The 22,179-nt window shown below is 40.1% G+C and overlaps 1 protein-coding gene across 2 annotated transcripts in view; it reads right to left on the bottom strand.

Annotated features, from left to right (window-relative positions):
- abcc1 (ATP-binding cassette, sub-family C (CFTR/MRP), member 1) overlaps positions 1 to 21,481 on the bottom strand; it is a 69,893-nt gene extending 48,412 nt beyond the window's left edge. The window contains exons 1-8 of one of the 2 annotated variants that reach the window (XM_017715473.2): positions 21,357 to 21,404; positions 16,422 to 16,598; positions 14,060 to 14,185; positions 12,539 to 12,676; positions 11,581 to 11,706; positions 11,432 to 11,493; positions 8,265 to 8,396; positions 2,782 to 3,006 (exon numbers count right to left, since the gene is read on the bottom strand). In XM_017715473.2, coding sequence (XP_017570962.1) covers positions 2,782 to 3,006; positions 8,265 to 8,396; positions 11,432 to 11,493; positions 11,581 to 11,706; positions 12,539 to 12,676; positions 14,060 to 14,185; positions 16,422 to 16,598; positions 21,357 to 21,404 — 1,034 coding nt within the window. Of the gene's footprint in view, positions 1 to 2,781; positions 3,007 to 8,264; positions 8,397 to 11,431; positions 11,494 to 11,580; positions 11,707 to 12,538; positions 12,677 to 14,059; positions 14,186 to 16,421; positions 16,599 to 21,356 lie in introns of both variants that reach the window. The other variant, XM_037544788.1, reaches the window with a different exon arrangement.
- Between the last annotated feature and the right edge of the window lie 698 nt (positions 21,482 to 22,179).

Genomic DNA, 22,179 nt, shown 5'->3' on the forward strand with positions numbered 1-22,179 from the left:
TAATAATAATAATTATTGTAATTATAATAATAAACAACAACCAACTTCTTTGCATCGTCTTCATTGGCGTAAGTGAATGAGCCTCAGAATTTGTAAATAAATTACCACAAATGTAACATCACTATACTTAAAGATGTTTTCACGATATAAGTTGGACGTAATGCACCAGCAAAACAACAGCACTACAGTAAAAAGGCTATTAAAACTGAGTGGTTGAGCAGTTCTGGGCAAAAATTTATTACAATATATACTAGGGATGCACTGATGCCACTTTCTCCCTTCTGCTACCTGATCCTTAAGTACTGGCTGATACTGACTACCGATACTGATACTTAGATACCAATTACTTCATTACGGCTACTAGCTCTGCTCTGTTGGCGACCCTGCCAGTCTGCAGTGACAGCAGAGGAGGGTAAAGTTCAGCTCCTCACTGCTGGGCTTTAGTTCCATTTAGGGCATCATAGGCCTTCAAAGAGGGGGGCAATTATTTATTATCACCCACCCCTAATTCTTCAGTGATATGAAGTTGAAGTCACTTATTTGCCAGCTTCTTGCTCGAATTTTCCCGTTCCACTTCAAATAGACCAGCAGCTACATTCTGGCATTTTAGGCATCAGAACTGCTGGACTATTTAAGGTGGAACAGGATAATTAGGTAACTAGCTACTGAGAGATTAGCATGCTATTAGCGATTGTTTATGCTTGTTATGAAGAAAACCACCAAAATACATCAAAACAACATTAAACTAAGATAATACAGTGGTTATTGTAACTTTTTAACAGAGAAAATTCTCACATTTGTGGGTTTCTTTGGTCTTTTGTGCTCCATCTTGCCAGTTTTTCTTTAGCACTCTGTTTGGACTCTCTGAAAAACCTCCGTTGGGAGGGCCATGTAACCCTAACACTTCGCCCTACCCCTCTATGTGAACAAAAATTGGGACAGCCCACACCTAGACGTGAACACACAAAACAGAGGGCTAAGGGCTCAGTAGTAGGGGCGAGGGGTGAAACGGGTTTGGACCAAACTCTGTCTAAACTAACTCACCTACAAGTCCTGATATTTAGATTTTTTTAAATATTTAATTTTGATCAAATCTGTGTTCCGTGTCACAAATAAAACATATTCAGCTTGGCTAGATGGTACTTACTTGCTGAATTATACTAATTAGATGCTTAAGAAAACCTTTGTTTATTTACAGTATATATTTAGTACATCCTACCATATAATTAGTAATAAGAAGCATGTTTAACATCTTAAGTGAATAAAAATTCTTTTTTGTGCAAAACAGTTAAAAAAAAAAAGAATTAAACAGTTTACAGATAAACCTGTGGTGTTTACACATCATCACACTGCAGCTTCTCTGGCTCAAACATGGAGCTGGATGTTGTTTCACGTCCAAATTTCTCAAGTCGTTTGTCTCAGTCATGGGTCTTGCTCACTTGCGCTGCTTCTCTGAGTGTCGGTTCAGTAAATATCATTTTTACGTTGTCAGTATCAGAGAATTCCAGTGTTTCTTCTGGCTTGGTTGAAGTGACGGGACGCGAGACCCCACTGCTGAGGGATACAGCTGACCGATGGAGGCGCACCAAAGGTGGGGCTAGTAGACACACAGGCCTGCCTAGCAGGCTGCTATGCCAAAGGCTAAATCAAGGCTAAAGGTCTCAATATGCTGAGATTCTGGCGGTTCCTTTGGCTCTCTCAATAAACATTAACTCATACTGTGAGTGACCACACAGTGGCAGATGGGTGATTACTGAGAGAAGCAGCTCAGCCGTTCAGGTAAGCGTTGCCAGTAGTGTTTTTCCTCACTAAACACTGCCATTAGAGTTTTTGCCATGACCATTTTTACTACTGCTTGTTGTCCCACATCGACATGTCGGCAGGTCGGAAACTGCTTCATGGTATCAGAATTCTCATCACCAATACCAATACTGTGTTTAAGTGCCTGTATCAGCACCAATAACACACAGTATCGGTGCAACACTAATTACAATATATAATATTACATATTTACATTACACTAAAACAATAAGATAATAGCAAATAGGTCTGCCAACCAATCAGCTGCACTGCGATTATGTGGTTCATGTAGTTGCTAACATACTCATCATACTATCCACCCCTAAGATAAAGGAGCAGAAGAGGAGCTTGAGATTTAACCTCTTCAACTCCTTAGAATCACTGGTGGCTCCAAAATGCACTTTGTCATATTCTTCATAACCTTGATATTTCATAAGCTACATTCAGAAGGTGGGCCTCATATGAGGCTGTAACTGTGTTCTTTCCAATCAAACAGATGTCATTTTAAACCCTTATAATAAAAGAAGCTGAACTCTTTATTTTTCTTCTTCTACTGAAAGTCGACCCATTTTTCCTCAAATCTGGGCTACAAACTATAAACAGATGGCATCTCGTCAGTAATCTGCTCTGTACAAATTATTTTTATTAAATAATTAAAATAATAATATAAAAAGTGTCTCCGATTTTTCGCTTTCAGCAGTAAATTGTAAGCATAGAGCAATATGTGTGATCATAAAACAGTTTCTTTTAATTTGAGGGGAGCTTTTACAATAAACAAACAAATAAATAAATAAATTTACATTTATTTCATGCAGTTACTGAATAATTTGCCTTACGATTTGGTCACATAAATTCAGGTGGACAAATCAAAAAATACCCCGGAGAATAAGAGGTTAAATAAATAAATAAATAAATAAATGAATGAATGAATGAATGAATGAATGAATGAATGAATGAATGAATGAATGAATGAAAAGGAACCTGAGGATTTCTGGTCCTACGAACATCAAGATGTCATGGATTATCTTGTAGAAGGAGCTGACGAGGAAGTACGGGCCGAAAGTCCTGCAGAGTGCAAGGAACAGAGATGGACTGCCACTTTTCTGAGGCGTTTTCATGATCAAAATCTCGGATTCCTCGATCGGTCGCCTGTCCTTCTCAGCCATCGCAGATCGCATGGGAGAATACAGGGTCTTTTCATCTGGCCTGAATGAGAAAACAGAAGAGGTGCAGGTTTATCACTGAAAAAACACAAAAGAAATACAACATTAAAAACATAAAATCCATCATGTTTGCCCAACCCTAAATTTTTGGCAGAACAGGAGCTCAAATGATGAAGCAAAATTTACCTTTTCAGCCCCACATTGAAAGAAGCACAATACAGAGGAGCTTGTACACAGTCTTAAATCTAATTTGGTGCATAAAACCACACAAACAGTTTAAGTGAACCGGGAGGAGAAAAGATACAAGAAAAATGCAGCACATGGGCCCTTTAACCTCTTATTCTCCAGGGTATATTTTGGTTTTTCCATCTGAATTTACTTGACCAAATCATAAGGCCAATTATTCAGTAACTGCATGAAATAAATATACATTTTATTTTATTTATTTATAGTTTTTTTTTGTAAAAGTTCTGCTCAAATCAACAGAAAATGTGTTATGATCTACACATATTTCTATACGCTTACAATTTACTGTTGAAGCCAAAAATCAGACACTCTTTGTATTATTTTATACAAATAATGTTTACAGAGCAGATCACTGAAGAGATGTCATATGTTTATAGTTTATAGCCCAGATTTGTGGGTCGACTTTCAGTAGACTGTAGTTCAGCTTCATTACATCACCCATCTATTTGACTAGAAAGAAGACAGTCACAGTTTTAAATGGTGGGGTATAAGCTTTAATTACTTGTTAACCACATTAGCACTGTAGCTCTAGTGCTAAAACTAAAAGCTATAAAGTCCAGACACTAAACACATTTTGTCTGATTGACAGTTTAGGTGTGTGGTGGTGGGCGGTGATGTAGGGCTGGGGAATTAAGCAAATTTGTATTTTCTCCAGACTATTGCTTAAGTAGACTGTGTACATTTGCTGAACGTCTGCTATTTAAAACTGAGCTATGGATGCTCGTACGTCACACACAGCCATGTTTACGTTCGTTCCCTGCTTGCTCAGCATAGAAACGGTCGCTAGGATGTCCACTTTCATTGCCTGAATGCTGAGTAATGTCTGCTGTCTGTTGAGTATTTGCTTGACAAACATTCGGCGTCAATCTCGGGCTCCTCAGACACCGCGGGGGAGGGTGGGGTTCCAGCCAACAAATTAAGATGGATTATTAAATTAAGAAAATCTTGAACTTTTATAAATGCTTGCACACATGAAAGGAAACATGTAAAAAGCCTGGTGGTACTGTTTACAATAGCGCTACATAGGCGTGATTTAGACAATATTCAGGTCAAAATGCATAAGCTGCATTTATAAAACAGAAATTTGTAAGATTTGTTCCCAGCATATGCAAACTTTGCTTTTCGTTGGGAGTGACAAGGCTGGACAAGATTAGAAATGAGCAGATCAGAGGGAAGTGAAGGTGGAGCAGTTTGGAGATAAAGCCAGAGAGGCCAGGTTGAGATGGTTTGGACATGTGTTGAGGAGGAATAGTGGATATATTGGACAAAGAATGTTGGAGATGGAGCTGCCAGGTAGAAGGAGAAGAGGTAGACCTCAGAGAAGGTTTATGGATGTAGTGAAGGTGGACACGGAGATGGTTGGTGTGAAAGTAGAGGAGGCAGTGGATAAAGGGAGCAGCCGAAAGAAGAAGAAGAAGGGTTCCCAGCATATGCAAACGACTTTATGATTAATAAACCTTTTTTAATGTGTGGTGCTGGTTTGAGTGGATCAGACACAGCAGTGCTGCTGGAGTTTTTAAAACACCTCAGTGTCACTGCTGGACTGAGAACAGTCCATCAACCAAAAATATCCAGCCAACAGCGACCTGTGACCACTGATGAAGGACTAGAGGATGACCAACACAAACTGCGCAGCAGCAGATGAGCTGTTGTCTCTGACTTTACATCTACAAGGCGGACTGGCAAGGGAGGAGTGTCTAATAGAGCGGACAGTGAGTGGACACAGTGTTTAAAAACTCCAGCAGCAGCTGTGTCTGATCCACTCATACCAGCACAACACACACTAACACACCACATCAGTGCTACTGCAGTGCTGAGAAAGAGCCACCACCCAAATATTACCTGCTCTGTGAGGGTCCATGGGGGTCCTGACCACTGAAGAACAGGGTAAAAGAGGGCTAATAAAGTATCAGAGAAACAGATGGACTACAGTCTGTAACTGTAGAACTACAAAGTGCAGCTATACAGTAAGTGGAGCTGATAAAATGGACAATGAGCGTAGAAACAAGGAGGTGGTCATAATGTTATGGCTGATTGGTGTATAATATGTGGGTATAATGTTATATGCAAGTGCCTATAAAAGTGAAATTAAGAATATATGCAAAAAATCAAGAGCCTCAGAGGGTTACTTACCCTCCATCAGGCATTCTCTTTTAAGAAATCTCACAAAGGACCACTTTAAACAGAATGCTAAGCACATAAATCACTGTTTAGGGCTCTTATTAATGATTTCATGTACTGAGGAGGCTATTATTTCCTGGAAATGCTTTGCCAGCCCTTTCTTCTGAGCTTTGCGTGCTTTAAATGGCAAAATACAACATCGTGAAAGAACTCAACACAGAAGAAGCAGGTCAAATGTCAGCAGCCACTTTCAGAGACAACTGCATAAGGAATATAAGGGCTGAACGATTTGGGGAAAATATCTAACTGCGATTATTCTGACTAATGTTGTGGCTTCAATTTAAATTGAAATATTTTAAAAATTGAGATTCAGGCTTGATTTATTTTAACCAAGAACAGCAGAATAACCACCTATTTTGGCTTGAGGCTCGAGCCCTGAACATAGTGAGCCGGACTGCCAGTGAGTTGTGGTTGTGATGTCACAACACATGGAGGTTTGATTGCCTCTGATTGGTCTAACTCACCTACAGGCATTTCACAAACTGTCATTAGGCTCTGTTTCCCCTCTTAAAACTTCAGTTTTGCTGGTGTTCACACACGGTTCTATAAATGGTTCTATACCATAAACCATAAACACTCCACGACCCATGTGCACACTTAAAAAGTTCTTTGCTTGGTCAAATGGTTCATTAGATTTATGGAGAACATGTTGTACATGGTTCTATATAGCACCTTTTGAAAAGAGTTCTACACAGCATCAATTAATCTTTCAGCCCTAATAAATAGAACGACTAAATTATTCTAATCAAGTTCATGGCTCTCTGTTCAGTCCAGGTTCTAGGCTGCAACTTCAGCAGAGCTTGAACTGTTTGTGAGAACCCGACGGCTCATGTTCTAATGTCACTTCTTAAACATGTGTTGGACTCGGCTCAGGGTCATATTTCACTTTGGGGCTCTCATAGACCACCTCCCACTTTAAACATAGCCCACCTGCACTTCCTCCTGCTTTAGTTTCAGACTACTCCACAGTTCCCTTACTACATTAAATACCTGATTAATCTGGCATGCTGGAGTCATAAACCGTGCACTGAGGATCACGAGACCCCCACCTGAGAGCGACACGCGACTCAATACAGGAAAGGACAGTTTAGTGCAGCTGAAAAAGCATTTGGATTTTTTTTTTTTTGGCCAAAAAAAATTTATTTTTATGCTCAATATGTTCTACACTCTGAGGAAAAAAAAGGTACTAGACTGTCACTGAGTCAATTCCCCTCTCATTCCTGGGGTGGAACCCTCAAGCATTCATGTCAGTACCTTTAGTCAGGGAACATAACTGAACCATAATCATAATAAACCACTGAAATTATATTTTCTAAGCTGTACTGACTCCACACACCCGCCTCGCCTCCAGGCTTTTACTTTACTGTTCTGTTTTAAAACATTCGGTTATGAAAAGGTACAAATACAAACTTTTCACCTTTTCAACTTTGTACCTTGATGAAGGAAAAATGTACCTGAATAGAACCTTTATTTATAACAGTGTATATAACATGTTCTGAGTGCAGAAATAAAATATATCCAGGAAAATGTATCCAGACTAAAAAAATGTTTGAAATAGTGTTCCTTATCCGGCAAATAAATCTGTTAAGGCAAAAGTTAACTGTTCGGACAGCTGTTTTATTATAGCAACTGTGTTTTATATTGTATTTTAGCTCCACAGTTCAAGATTATTAGTCCCACAACAGGGAAATTTCACCTCTGCAATCTAACCCATGCGTGCAGTGAAACACCACATACACACAAGTGAACACACACACTAAGGGGCAGTGAGCACACTTGCCCAGAGAGGTGGGCAGCCCTATCCACAGCACCCAGGAAGCAGTTGGGGCTTAGGTGTCTTGCTCAAGGGCACTTCAGTCACATACTGTCGGCTCTGAGGATCGAACCAGCGACCTTCCAGTCACAAGGCTGGTACTCTAACCTCCAGCACATGACTGTCCCGTGTGAGTGTGTGTAGACCCTCTGATTTTGTTCTGGAAACAGGTCCGAAAGCCATTTCGCACCATATGCGGTAACTGAGTATGACATAACGCACGCATCACACTCCTATGTTAATCAATGTAGCCTTTCACACTGGCCGTGCGCGTATTGCAGCATCGCAGCAGGACTGCGTGCATGCAGCACAAAAGTATGCTTTGGGTCTTCTTTCTTTGACGCATGCAGTTTTAACTCTGACAGGTTGACTGAAATCCCTTGAGTATGTTAATGTTGTGAACACTCATGCATCTCCTCCTCTTCACATAGAGCTTCGTATACTCCTGGTGAGAATGCCAGCAACAGTGAAGGCAGCTAGTCAAGATTTGGTCATCTACATAAAGTTTATACGAGTAATAAACAGACAATTCAGATGTTTCAGTACCACTTTTAGAATAAGACTACCCTTAAAAAGGGTTTATGAATGGGTTATAATTAGTTCATTAAGTTATTAATTTGTTCATTAAGACCATGTACATAAACATGAATAAACAGTTATAACATATTTAATTAATATGTTATAACTGTTATATTTGATGAACATGAATCTGAGATAAAGCTGCCATAAGTTGAGTAACCAGCAACACCTGAACATTCACAGCATAGATGAATGTGTTTACTGTTAGGCAAACAAGTCAGTGTTTTTTGTAAGGTGTGCACGAACTGATTTATAACCAATAATAAGCTATTTTTAAACCCATTCATAAATGCTTCATAAGGGTAGTAATATTCAAAAAGTGGTACTGACGGTTCTATTAGGTGAAAACGCAACACAAACAGCAACCGCTCTTGCTCTGCGAAGCGCTCAGGGTGAAATAAGCGCTGCGGAGTGGTTCTGGATTATCACGTGCATCACCACATCTGGTGTGAAATGTGCATAGGCTTTGTTCAGAATCTGACCTTTTGACCTTGTTGCATTCATGGTCCCAACACCGCACCAGCTGTGGCACCACTGCCCGAGAGCGGTCCTCCTCATTTAGTGACCATAAATCTTTCTCTTCCAGCGGCCGTTTGTAGCCCTGCATCATCATCCTGCAACAGAAAGACAGACGCTTATTCAATAACAAACAAACCTGAAGGCCTCGGTTAACCAGACCAGGAGAGCTTAAATACAGGGTGATTCCAAAAGATTCATCCGGTTCTAAAATCATTTATTTCACTTGTAAATCATTACAGATCAATGTAATAACCTGTAAATGGTTTAAATGAGCATAAAGTTTATAAATGTCATTTTACAAGTGCTCAATATGACGTCCTCCAGCTGTACGGACAACATCAACGCCACAGTCAAACTCATCCATACTTCGTTGAGCATATCAGGTGTCGCTGCACTCACGGCTCTTTCATTGTGATTGCGGATTCACTCTTATTGGAGTGGAGAACGCAGAACACTTTCTGCTCAGGGGTTTCATCTCCTCTCAGACTGAAGGAGCCACATTCCACTGACAGTCAGGAACTCTATAACGTCCTTTCATGGAACTTCTCATGCTGGAAGCAGTCATTACTTTAGGGTACATTACATTGCAAACGTTTCAGGCACTGAACAGAAGTTTATCTATCTGTGCTTTAAGTGTTTATGTAAGCTGGGCTTGCACTACATGATGATTGGTAGCGTAAGAGGAGAAATGAGTGAATCTTTATCCCTCCGATCAAACTCTGCAGTGATCAGAGACCCTGAGATATTGTCAAACATGTCTGATATTTATGACTCAAAACGTTCACGAGTCCTGCAGTGTTAGAAGGTCAGAGATTTACTCAACCGGTGATTCAAACAGCCAATCAGAGCTGAAAGAGCAGAGAAACAGGAGAAGAAATGCTCATGAACAGCAGAGACAGAGGAGCTGAGTGTAAAACACAGATAAGAGACAATGTCATGTTTATAAACTCTCTTTACAGTTTCAGCTCAGCTGCCAGTTTGTAGTGAAACATTTCTCCAGCTCCAACTGTAATACACAGCGTTTCACTGTATATGAAAGCACAAACAGGTCTAATGAGTTCAGCTCTGTTTGGGTCATGTGATCTGAGGATTTCTGGGCATTCTTATTTATAGTCCAAACTCGTTCTGTGTGTTACTCTCTCTCTGTGCCCTGTCGTCTAGTCTGAGCGCTTCACGACAAAACAAGACGTTCTGTGACAAACTGGTATTCAGTTTGTGATGAGCTCCGTTTTAGAAAACTGTCAAGATTTTAGAAAGTTGTGTAGTGACGCCCAGCCTCTCACAAACATACTAATATTAAAATAAAAAGACAGACATTGTTTGGCTTCTGTTTGAAAGCTTGTGAGGTAAACAAGGTCAACAACAGTCCAAGATCTGGGATCAGAGAGAGGAAAGAAGTGTATTGTAGGTCAAAACATCCTATTCATGGACCAACAGCTTGCGCTTCATTTTAGCAGACCAAAAAAATATTTAAAATGTGACTTAATGAAACCTCCCTCAGGCTGGTCACATGACTTTCAGCTCAATACGGACTCTGAATGTATCAAAAGACCTCGGTTAGCCAGATCAGGTAAGCTTAAAGGTTCTATGACATTTTAAACATTAATACAGCAGCAAACAACTTTTCTATGTAAAGACACAGTGAAGAAACAGTGTCCTGGGCAGAGAATGAAGCCACGCCCCTCTGTGTGTGTGTGTAGGTGTGTAAAATCTGAGCTTCTCTCTCTGTTTTCATTGCCGTTCTGGCCGCGCGTGCACGTTAGCCCCCCCTGTGAAAACGTCGCCCTCCTCACGTTTTGTTTTGCTCTCCCCAGACAGTGACCACCTAAGGTTGAACTAGAAAATTCAAACAAGAACCCGAGGCACCTGAATGTAGCCTAGCTGCTGCACCTTTTAAGGTGGATTGGGAAGCTTCGAACACGAAGCCGAGGAACTTGAATGCAGTCTTAACTACAACTCCTTTTAAGGTGGAACTGGAATATTTAAACAAGAAGCTGAGGTGCCTGAATGTAGCCTAGCTGCTGTCCTTTTTAAGGTGGAACTGAAAGTCGAAAAAGAACCTGTGGCGCCTGAATGTAGTCTTTACCGCTGCACCTTCATGGTGGAATGGGAAATTTCAAACAACAAGCTGAGGCGCCTGAGTTTAATCTTAACTGCTGCACCTTTTAAGGTGGACCTGGAAAATTCAAACAAGAAGCAAAGGTGCCTGAATGTAGCCTAGCTGCTACACCTTTTAAGGTGGAATGGGAAATTTAAACAAGTAGCTGAGGTGCTAGCTGCTGTACCTTTTAAGGTAGAACGGCGATATTCAAACAAGAAGCTGAGGTGAGTGATGAAAAAAAATTGGAATCTTCGAACACAAAGCTGAGGAACTTGAATGCAGTCTTAACTACTACAACTTTTAAGGTGGACCTGGAAAATTCAAACAAGAAGCTGAGGCCTCTGAACGTAGCCTAGCTACTGCACCTTTTAAGGTGGAGCTGGAAAACTGAAACAAGAAGCATAGGTGCCTGAATGTAGCCTAGCTGCTACACCTTTTTACGTGGAATGGGAAAATGTGAACAATAAGCTGGAAAAAAGAAGCGTACACACTGCACTTCAAATGAATCAAAATGAATCAAAAGAGTTTCAGTACTTAGGGGGCAGCCTAGTGGGTGGCATATTCCCCATATATAGAAGAGCAAAAGGAGGCGTGGCAACAACACTGGGAGGGGTATGGGTTGCTGAATGTGGTTTGAAAAGACAAAGGGATTTAATAACATCTGTCTGAAATGTGACTGTAGTGGTTTTAAAATGGACACACTTACACCTGCTTTTATATGTGGACTATTTTTATCCAGCTTTAGTCCTGATCACTAGAGAAGCATGAAAGAACCAGGTGTAAAAGGGGACTTGGAGATTACTTAACAACTCCACATAGTTGGAGTCAAGTGTGAGGATGTTGGTACACAGACAGCACCATGCTAACTGGTGGGTGAACGTCTATAGCTTCTTGGTTACATTAGCCTTGAAGCAACCCTTAGACACTAAACATGTCTTGGCTCACTGATTACATCTGGAGTAAGAAGAGAAATTGGTTACTTTTTTGGGAAACTACTGCTTTAAGATCAATCCTAACTGTTTTCCTCACCCTGTGATCCACCAGAAGCTGATCTTGGAGAGAAAACAAGCTCCGGCTTCTGGACATGGATTCTGCACAAACAAACAACCCTGTTAACCATATCATCATCTGTCAGCGGTCCAATTCACACAGAAATTAGCTTTGAAGACTGTACTCACAGAGTCCTTGACTGCCTGAGAGAACAGAGGAGGCTGGTCGGAGAGGCAGGACAGGATGAGGGAGATCAGCAGCAGGGCGTAGTAGATGTAGAAGGTGGTGTATCGGAATACATTTACAGTGGCCGGCTAAGAAGAGGAGAAAATATACAGGATCAACATTCAAAGCACACGGTTATGAATAAAGGTTCTGTTCAGGTACATTTTTCGTTCATGAAGGTACAAACAGCGTAAATGTTCCCTCAAATGGTACAGCAGTGGTTTTAAGGTCTGATTGTGAATCTTAAAGTAGTTTTTCGAGGTGAAAAGTTCGTATTGTACCTTGTGTACAAGTGTTTTAAAACAGAACAGTAAAATAAAAGCCTGGAGTCAAGGCGGGTGTGTAGAATCAGTACAGCTTAGAAAATATCATCATTTCAGTGGATTATTGTTCAGTTATGTTCCCTGATTAAAGGTACTGAGACAGATCCTTGAGGATTCCATCCAAGGAACAGTCTAGTACCCCTCAGCATGCGTTCTGTAGTTAAGTTTCCATTAAAGCTGAGTTGTGGGGACATAAATGTGTCTGAGTGTGTTTTGTAGTTGTTGTCTGGCTGAATGGTTAAGCTACCTGTCTCCCACGTGGGAGAGAAGGTTCAGTCCCAGAGCAGAGAAGCAGGCTTGTACCGGTTTGTGCCAGTAACGTAACTACATCTCTCTGGCGCTGCATGTGTGAGGCAAGTAGATCTGTTGTCATAGCTGCTCTAACAATGTGTTTATCATGGAAGCTCACATTGTGATAACAATAAAAATATGATTTATCATGCAGCCCTAATCATGATATTTAACATAGAAAAATATGTATTTTTAAGTAATGCACTGGGGGGAAAAAAACAAGTTTCTAAATACTTGTTTCGTCTCATTGTATCATCATCAGCGTCTGGGCAGTGATGGACAGTTTACGCTGTAGTTTCAAGCTCACCTCATTAACTGCTTGCAGGATTTTGGATCGAAAGGTAACTGTAGCACACACTGTAGCAACAAGCCAAAAATTGAGCATTATCCCAGAGGACTGGACTCCCTTTATCCGCTCATACTGGATCAAAAGTGTAGCCAGCAACTGTAGGACAAACATGCACATACAATAAACATTGACTATGACTAGATCCACTTTAGATAATAGCCTGTGGCTTTTCTCTGAGATCAGCATGCAAATAACGTAAATAAAGAATGAAAGTGGGCAAATCAAGTTCCTCAACGCTCAATGTGTTCTCACCAGAGCGCTGCAGTAATCAGCTCCATTCATTTTAATTGATTTGTACCTTCCTGAGTATTTCTGAATGACGGATACCTCTATTCAAGTACACTGGCAATAACAGTGTATAATACAATACAATAACCCACCTTTACCTCAGTTTTAGTTTATAACATTTAGTTTCTGTGTTGGTTCAGCTTTACTATTGATCACTTCTCTCACTTCAGCATTGAAGACCAGTGAGATCCAAAAAGACAAGAACAGAGCTGCACAGCTTCAGGTCCCATTTAAGGCAGAATGGAAAATCTGAATAAAAAGCCAATTACAGTTTCCTAGTTCCTGTGCTGATAAATGCTGGCTGTTCTAAGACATTCTGCTGCAGTTCTAGAAGTTGCTCAGTACTTCAGTAGCTTTTTATGCAGCTATTGTTGCATCTCTACACAAGTTCTCTTTGAAAAGGTACTTTTACTGCACGCTACCTTTGGCTATCCCAGTAGGCCGCACACCCTACTTTCCATAACACACACAGTACAAGATGTTTTTGAATATTTTATACAAGATGAAGTTTGTGCTTGGCAATATTTTTTGGTTCTGGTTTTTCCAGTGAAGACTAAACACCCTGTGTCCACTCACTGTCCACTCAACTTCTACCTTGTCAGTCCACCTTGTAGATGTAAAGACAGAGCAGATTGCTCATCTGCTGCTGCACAGTTTGTGTTGGTCATCCTCTCGTCCTTCATCAGTGGTCACAGGACGCCGACCACAGGACGATGTTGGCTTGATATTTTTGGTTGGTGGACTATTCTCAGTCCAGCAGTGACACTGAGGTGTTTACAATCTCCAGTAGCACTGCTGTGTCTGATCCACTCGCACCACCACACCACCACCATGTCAGTCTTACTGCAGTGCTGAGAATGACCCACCACCCAAATAGTACCTGCTCTGTGAGGGTCCATGGGGGTCCTGACCACTGAAGAACAGGGTAACAAAGTATGCAGAGAAACAGACGGACTACAGTCTGTAACTGTAGAACTACAAAGTGAAACTATATGGTCAGTGGAGCTGATTAAATGGGCAGTGAGTGGAGATACAAGTAGGCGGACTCAATAAAGTGGCCTTCTCCTATTTAGTATTATTGTTATTATAATTCACATTTTTTAAGATTGTAGATATTTTTACAATCTAAAATTGAAGCATTTTTTCTGAAAGAAGCACCAAATTAATATTTGTTCCATACTAATATCTCACCATGGTAATGCCAAGCATTGTGGGGCTGACTAGGTAAACGGGTGCGCTTGCGACTCCGTGGCCTCTTTCCCAGAAAGAGTAAAAAACATCTGCCCAGCAGATAATCCATAGCAGAAACCCAATAACCTACAAGGAGAGAAGAAAAACACTGAGATAAGAAAAATTATCTTGAACAAATACTCCAAGACGAAAATAAGAGGAGAAGCACTGCTGTTTCACAAAGAACTAAAGCAGATCACACCATACAGAATATCCTCAAACAAAACTGAAAACACAAAGTAAATAAGATCATAGGGGAGGAATGTTAGTGAGGTTTCCTAGCCTCTACAACTCCTTGGGAGCACCGGTGGGTCCAAAACCCACTTCATCATATTCTGCATAAGCTACATTCAAATGGTGGGGGACATATGAGGCTGTAACTGTCTTCTCTCCAGTCAAATAGCTGGTGATGTCATTTTAAACACTTATAATAAAAGAAGCTGAACTCACAATTTAATTTTCTACTGAAAAATCGACTCATTTTTCCACAAATCTGGGAAAAACTATAAAACAGATGGCGTCTCTTCAGTGATCTGCTCCGTAAAAATGATTTATATAAAATGATACAAAGACCGTCTGTTTTTGGCTTTCAGCAGTAAATTGTAAGCATAGAGCAATATGTGTGATCAGAAAACACATTCTGTTAATTTGAGTGGAGTAAAATAATAAAAAAAATAAATAAAATAAAAATCTACATTTATTTCATGCAGTTACTGAATAATTTGCCTTACGATTTGGTCACATAAATTCTGATGGACAAACCAAAATGAACCCTAGAGAATAAGAGGCTAAAGTGAAAGCTTTTCTATTAAATCGTTTTCTTTAATATTCTACTACTGCTATTAAAATGGTAGGATTTCCTCTACTGAGATGTTCCATTTCCATGTTAGTGGAATCTCTGAAACAGTTTCTCATGTCGGCCTTTTACCAAACGAGTTCATTGCTGCAGAAAAATTTCCATTGTCGGAATAAAATCATGAGTTTTGTTAGAGTTGTGTCATCAGTCTTTATGTTGATGCTGGGACAAAATCAACCATGTTAAAAAATTATAATGAGTCCAAGTCTTGGCTCATGCGAACAGTGATGTGTCAGGGGTGCATGCAAGAGCGTGTGGGCGAACACACACACACAAGTGTGCAGAGAGAGGCAGAGAGGCAGAGAGGCAGAGAGGCAGAGAGAGAGAGAGAGAGAGACAGAGAGGCAGAGAGAGAGAGAGAGAGAGAGAGACAGAGAGACAGAGAGACAGAGAGACAGAGAGAGACAGAGAGACAGAGAGACAGAGAGACAGAGAGAGAGAGAGAGACAGAGAGAGAGAGAGAGAGAGAGAGAGACAGAGAGACAGAGAGACAGAGAGAGAGAGAGAGAGAGAGAGAGAGAGAGAGAGAGAGAGAGAGAGAGAGAGAGAGAGAGAGAGAGAGAGAATGAATGCGTGAGTGCCTAAAATCTGTTTTATAAACATCAATTTTTATTTTATTATTACATCAATTAATACAATATATATACTGATCAGGCAAAACAATATGAGCAGCTCCTTGTTTCTACACTCACTGTTCATTTTATCAGCTCCACTTACTACATAGGTTCACTTTGTAGTTCTGTAGTTTGCACTCCTTCTGTTTCTCTACATACTTTGTTACTCCCTTTTACCCTGTTCTTCAGTGGTTAGGACCCCCATGGACCCTCACAGAGCAGGTGGTGGTGGTGTTAGCGTGTGTTGCGCTGGTCTGGTTGGATCAGACACAGCAGTGCTGCTGGAGTTTTTAAACATCTCAGCGTCACTACTGGCTGAGAATAGGAGAACAGTCCACCAACAAAAAATATCCAGCCAACAGCGTCCTGTGACCACTGATGAAGGGTTAGAGGATGACCAACACAAACTGTGCAGCAGCAGATGAGCTATCGTCTCTGACTTTACATCTACAAGGTGGACTGACAAGGTAGGAGTCTCTAATAGAGTGGACAGTGAGTGGACACAGTGTTTCTAAACTCCACCAGCACTGCTGTGTCTGATCCACTGGTACCAACACAACACACACTAACACACCACCACCACCACGTCAGTGTTACTGCAGTGCTGAGAAAGAGCCACCACCCAAATAGTACCTGCTTTATGATGGTCCATGGGGGTCCCGACCACTGAAGAACAGGGTAAAAGGGGGCTAATAAAATATCAGAGAAACAGATGGACTACAGTCTGTAACTGTAGAACTAGAAAGTGCAGCTATACAGTAAGTGGAGCTGATAAAATGAACAATGAGCGTAGAAACAAGGAGGTGGTCATAATGTTATGCCTGATATAAATGATATTTTGTTTCATACTCACTGTTTTGGCTTTGTTGAGGTGGGTCATACATATGTATCCACAATCATGGCTTTTGAGGTAAAAGAAGTAGAATGGTGCAAACAACCAGAGGTAGACGCAGGGGATCCAGACCAGCAGAGTGTTCTGAAAACACCGGGTCAGGTCTGGGTTGTGTGTGTGCCATGTGCGGTTCCAATCCTGAGAACATAAAGAGATGGTCATTTTTCATTCAGTCACAACCGAGTGAGGAAAAAAGTTTTTCTTTAAGGACTTTGTCCATTAATATCCACCTGCAGAGCCACAGACACACAGTTTCACACCAGTAGTTTCACTCCAACAGGTTCAAGCCTAGTGGCATTCAGCGCATGTGCCGACATTTTATGTGGGTTTCCAATAAATTAGTGATGAATTTGTGTTGGGCTAATGTTACATTTTAAGCTTTAGGCACGAACAAACGTTGGTTTGAACGAATGTAGAGATTCACTGAGTAAATATTACACAAACTAGACATTATAAATGAGGAGAGCAGCCACTGGTTACATTACATTACATTACATTTAGCAGACGCTTTTATCCAAAGCGACTTACAAATAATGAGGTACATAGAACAAACGTTGAAATGAATGAGATGCTCGAACCGCTCAACTTTTCCTATAAGGACTTTGCGTTCCACTAGCGTGAAACTGCGGCTCTGCAGTCGTCTGAGAGACTTTAAACAATGGATTCTTTCGCTGAAGCCAAAGAAACGGAGATCAACACTGGTGCCTACTTCTATGGAAACAACATAAATACAGGGTTAAGTGTACAGACCGAGGCCTAAGTGCCCACCAAAGTAATGACCTGTGCTGGAGAGCGAAGCTCTATTAACACTGAAGAACCCTTTACTGGGAAGTGAAGTGAATCCTATGAGTGAGTTTGGTCAAGAAGAGTTTATAACCCAGAACAGAGACTCCTTTATTCTAAAATAAAGACAGGCTGCTCTTTAGGGTGGCCGATATGACAATACTTTATCATTATCGTGATAAATGATGTTACAGTATGCATTTCTGAGCGTACTGTGGATACTGTAAGAAAATAACGCTGATCTGCTGCATGTGTCTTTACAAAGAGTGCATGATTAGACCGGTTACATTGGATTTAGTGCAGGGCAGCATGTGTTCAATAAAAATCATTTTATTATAATCATATTCATCATTTTGACACCATTATCATTTCGACATTACCACTTACCAAAAACAGAATAATGTAATAAGTACCGCAAACACATTTTCAAGTATTGTGATACTGTATTTTTTCCATATCACCCACCCCTAATGCTGATATAAGCTGCAATACTGAGATATGATTTTTAATGCTTGGCTATGTTAACTGTATCAGCATAGGTGTTAAACTATAGTACTTCAGAACAGATTTAGATTTTTTTTTGGTAATTTTCTGCGTACTGGGAAAATCTTTTGAAAAGAATTTTTTTTTTTAATTAAAAAAAAAAAAAAAAAAACACATAATACTGTCGATATCAATAACACTGCATTTTTGTAATGTAAATTTAATTACATTATAATTACAATTTATAATTACATAAATTTTTGATTTCCCTTAAAAATGAGGATCTTAAATTCTCTCAAAAAATATTTACATTATGGTAAATGTAAATAATGTGGGGAAGCGCAGTTTTTAACAGAAAGAAGAGGAAATGCGAAGAGGCCACAAGTTTCAGTAATATTAATAGATACATCCGTGAAAATGTTCTGTACATTTTGCAATGCAGCTTTTTTATTTTAGCTTTTTTAATTCATTCACTTTAAACATGGCATTCAGGACCCAACAACTAAACAATTTAATAAAATTAAATCTCTGCCATTGAGACATATTCAGGGTGGTTTATTTGCTATCCAAAACCACCAGTGAACCTACACACGAGTTTATATGAAACACTGATGATGGAAAATAGTGGAAAATCTGAAATAATTACTTTTCTTTGAGGACTATTTTGCCTCAAAGTGCCCTGCATGTATCCATCCACCACAAATGGGGTTTAAAACTATACGTTTTACACCAAAACTATCATAAAACAGCATCTCAGTCATCAGGCAGTGGATTCATAACCATTTCATGTAGCAACTTTTCTGTGAGGGAGCTTTTAGAGGTGGACGTCTGGTTCCTGTCACCACGACTGTCAACAGTTCTGACTCGGGAATTTCTCTGGATCAGAGAGTTTCACACCAAACCACTCTGAACCGCTCTGTTTACATCTTTACCATCTAATTTTGGAAAATTGGTAGGATTCCCCTGCTTTTAAAAAAATGTTCATGTAATCCAACATATTATGAACACTTTTAGTCAAAAACAAGCTTCAATCACATTAAACACTCTCTAACAGGGTTTTAACATACAGCATGGCATTCTGCAACCACAGTCTGCAGCAATGTAACCACCATCTAGCACTACGTCCTGTTATATACCTGTTCCTTCGTAAAGACTTCAGTCACTGAACAATGTGTAGGCAGCACACAATAACAACCAGCCTGATTTATAGTGGAAAAAGTGGCTCGTAGAACATCTGCTAAGGCCAATATGGCCTATTTTTAGGATGTAAACAACACAGACTTTTCTCAAGATCAAGGAAGGGACAAGGCGAGAAACAGCAGTCAGAGAAGAAAGTGAGTCAAGTCGTGACGTGCTCTAAAAAGAGAAAACTGACAATAAATGTTGTTGAAATTTGACTGAATTGTACTTGATTTTATTCAGTTGATATAACTACTGCCTCAGTAAACAGTATATGGCACTGAATCATGATCCAAGTTAGACCTTATGATGTTCCGGATGTTTGCGTGAGGAAATCTCTAACTGGACCTTACTGAATTTTATTTAAAGATCTCTGTACTAGACTATATTAGTAATCTTCCTTCCACTCAGCTCCATTTAAGTCACTAATATTTAGTTCCTAATTCCTTTTTTTGGGTTGTTTCAGCTCCTGGCCCACTTCACTGTTCTCACTTTTTGGAGCATTAGCATTTTATTTAGACCAAAATGGTCCAATAAAGAGAACAACAGAGCCAGACTTCACTTGCTATGCTGATAGACGCTGGGTGGAGTGAGCCGTTCCACTGTAGGTCTTTAGAGGAACTCAGCACTCCAGTTTTTCCACCTCTACGCTGGACTGTCACTAAGCTACTTCAACCTCTTCTTGAGTGTTTATTTCATGGCAGTTTCACAGCACAACCTCACAGAAAGGCACGTGTGCAATCTCTTTGCACTGAAAACAATTCTCCAAAAAGTTCTACGTGATTAAGTGGTTAATTTGTAAACAGAGTCATTCAGGGTTGTTTGCTGTGAAATGTTCTGTTTAACACACTTAAAAATAAGGGTTCTTGAAGGGTTCTTTAGTAAAGAAAGTGCATAAACACTCAAAGAACCATTTGCATGATTAAATGTTTTTTTGCTTCGTGAAAACTTTCCTCAGATTCATGGAGAATGTGCTGTAGATGAAAAGGATTTCAAAAAAATGCTTTTTGAAAAGGATTCTAAGCAGAAGCAAAAGGGTCACAGGCTAAACATCTGGAAGATGTTGGAAGAAAGTTTTTTGGCGATATATAGATCCCTTTCTCAAAAAGGCTCCATATAGAACCATCCACAGCACATTCTCCATCAATATGAAGAACCCTTATATGATGCAAAGAATCATTTAACAATGCAAAGGCTTTTGTGTGTGTTCATGGTTCTATACAGAACTAGAAGAGTGGAAGGAAACTGTGAAACTCTTTGTTCTAGAGAACCTTACCAAGTCAGAACTGTTAACAGTGGTGGTGATAGGAACCAGACGTCCACCTCTAACAGCTCCCTCACAGAAACTTCCTACATGAAATGGTTATGAATTCACTGCCTGATGACTGAGGACTCTGTTTTATGATAGTTCTAAGAAGGCTGAAGACCCATTTATGGCAGAGGGTTACATGCATAGTGCTGTGAGCCCAAATAGTCCCCAAAGAAAACGTATTATTCCAGATGTTCCACTATTTTCCATCATCAACATTCCATATAAACTCCGAAGACTCGTGTAGGTTCTCTGGTGGTTCTGGATAGTAAATAAAATGTGTATATTTGTGTTGTAGTCATGACAACCCCTGGTTCCTATCACCACCACCGTAAAGACATCTGAACCACTTCACACCTGACTCACTCCGTTTCCATCTGAACCACTGATATGTGGAGGAATTTTAAAAGATTGTCCCCCTTTAAGAACTGATGCAAGGAACTTGAAATATCTGTTCAAATATCACCGCTGCCATGAATTAAACGCATCACTCTACAAACAACTGGAAAAACAAGAAGCTCGACACGAGACTTTTTTAAATCGCCAGCTTCTTGCTCGAATTTTCCAGTTCCACCTTAAATGGTACAACAGTTCAATTCTGGCGCTCCACCTTAAATGGTGAAGCAGTTACATTCTAGTGCCTTTCCAAAGTTTTATATTACTTATTAGTCAGATTTTCGTCCGAATTTTCCAGTTTGCATTTAAGGTGGCATTTAAGGGCCATTTAAGGTGGAACGTTAGAATTCGAACAAGAAGCCGGAGAATAAGAAGCCGAGGAGCTTCGTAAACTCGACTGTAGCCGGATTATATATTACTACAGCTATGACACGAGTTGCTAGCTAGCACTGTCACCTTCACAGTAAAAAAAAGCTTAAATAACAATACCGAGAACACAAGGGATGTGTCAACAACAAGAAGTCAGCATGTGTCAAAGCACAAAAAGATACATCTCCACTTTCTGGACCTTTATAGACACAGACAGCCGGCCGGCTTAGCTCATGTTAAGGCTAAAGCTAATGCTACCTGTTAAGTAGCTGTTAGGAGGAGACCGGCAGGCACCTGGCAACGAGCTCAGCAACTCGGAGCCAAAATAAATGTACAAAAACCAAACGTCGACACATGGAACTGAAGGATTCACTTACCCAGAAGGGGTCAGAGCCGTCAGAGCTGCAAAAACTGTCAATACCCATTCGCCGCGGCTGATATTGTGAGGTTTGTTGGACAGAGTCGCTCTGCTCTCATTCCTGCTGTGGAGATTGGGAGAGGGCGCCGACAGGGGGCGCGCTAACAGCTGTAACGGCGCATTAAGGTCAAAACAAACTGACGTCACTAGTGTACACGTGCAGCGTGACTTTGCTAGTTTTTGTTCCTTTTTTTTACATTCATGCTAAACTTTTGCGAATTAAAACGAAATTTATGACGTGATATGATAAAAAAACATAGTTTTATATTTAATGTGCCTTTGCTGTAGAGCTGACCGATTTAAGGAAAATATGTAATTGCGATTTTTTTCAACTAATTTCAATTGCAATTATGTGTGTGTGTGTGTGTGTGTGTGTGTGTGTGTGTGTGTGTGTGTGTGTGTGTGTGTGTGTGGGTGTGTGTGTGTGTATATAGATATATATATATATATATATATATATATATATATATATATATATATATATATATATGAATTGGTTTGGTAGCCTCTGGTTGGGCTACAGGCAAGCTCTGTGTAATCTTACAACTTAAAAGAGTGTTTTTGGTAATGTCCACACTTTAAAAAGAAGGTCTTTCAAGGGTTCTTTGGTAAAGATAATGGTTCTATATAGAACAATGAACAACCAAAGACTCATTTGCATGCTTAAAGGGGTTGTTTTCATGATGAAATGGTTCTTCAGATTGATGGACAGTGTGTTCTATATAGAACCTTTTTGAAAGGGGTTCTATATAGCACCAAAAAGAGCACTGTACCAGTAGCAG

This window comes from Pygocentrus nattereri, chromosome 14, assembly GCF_015220715.1.
Source record: "Pygocentrus nattereri isolate fPygNat1 chromosome 14, fPygNat1.pri, whole genome shotgun sequence".
Lineage (NCBI taxonomy): Eukaryota > Metazoa > Chordata > Actinopteri > Characiformes > Serrasalmidae > Pygocentrus > Pygocentrus nattereri.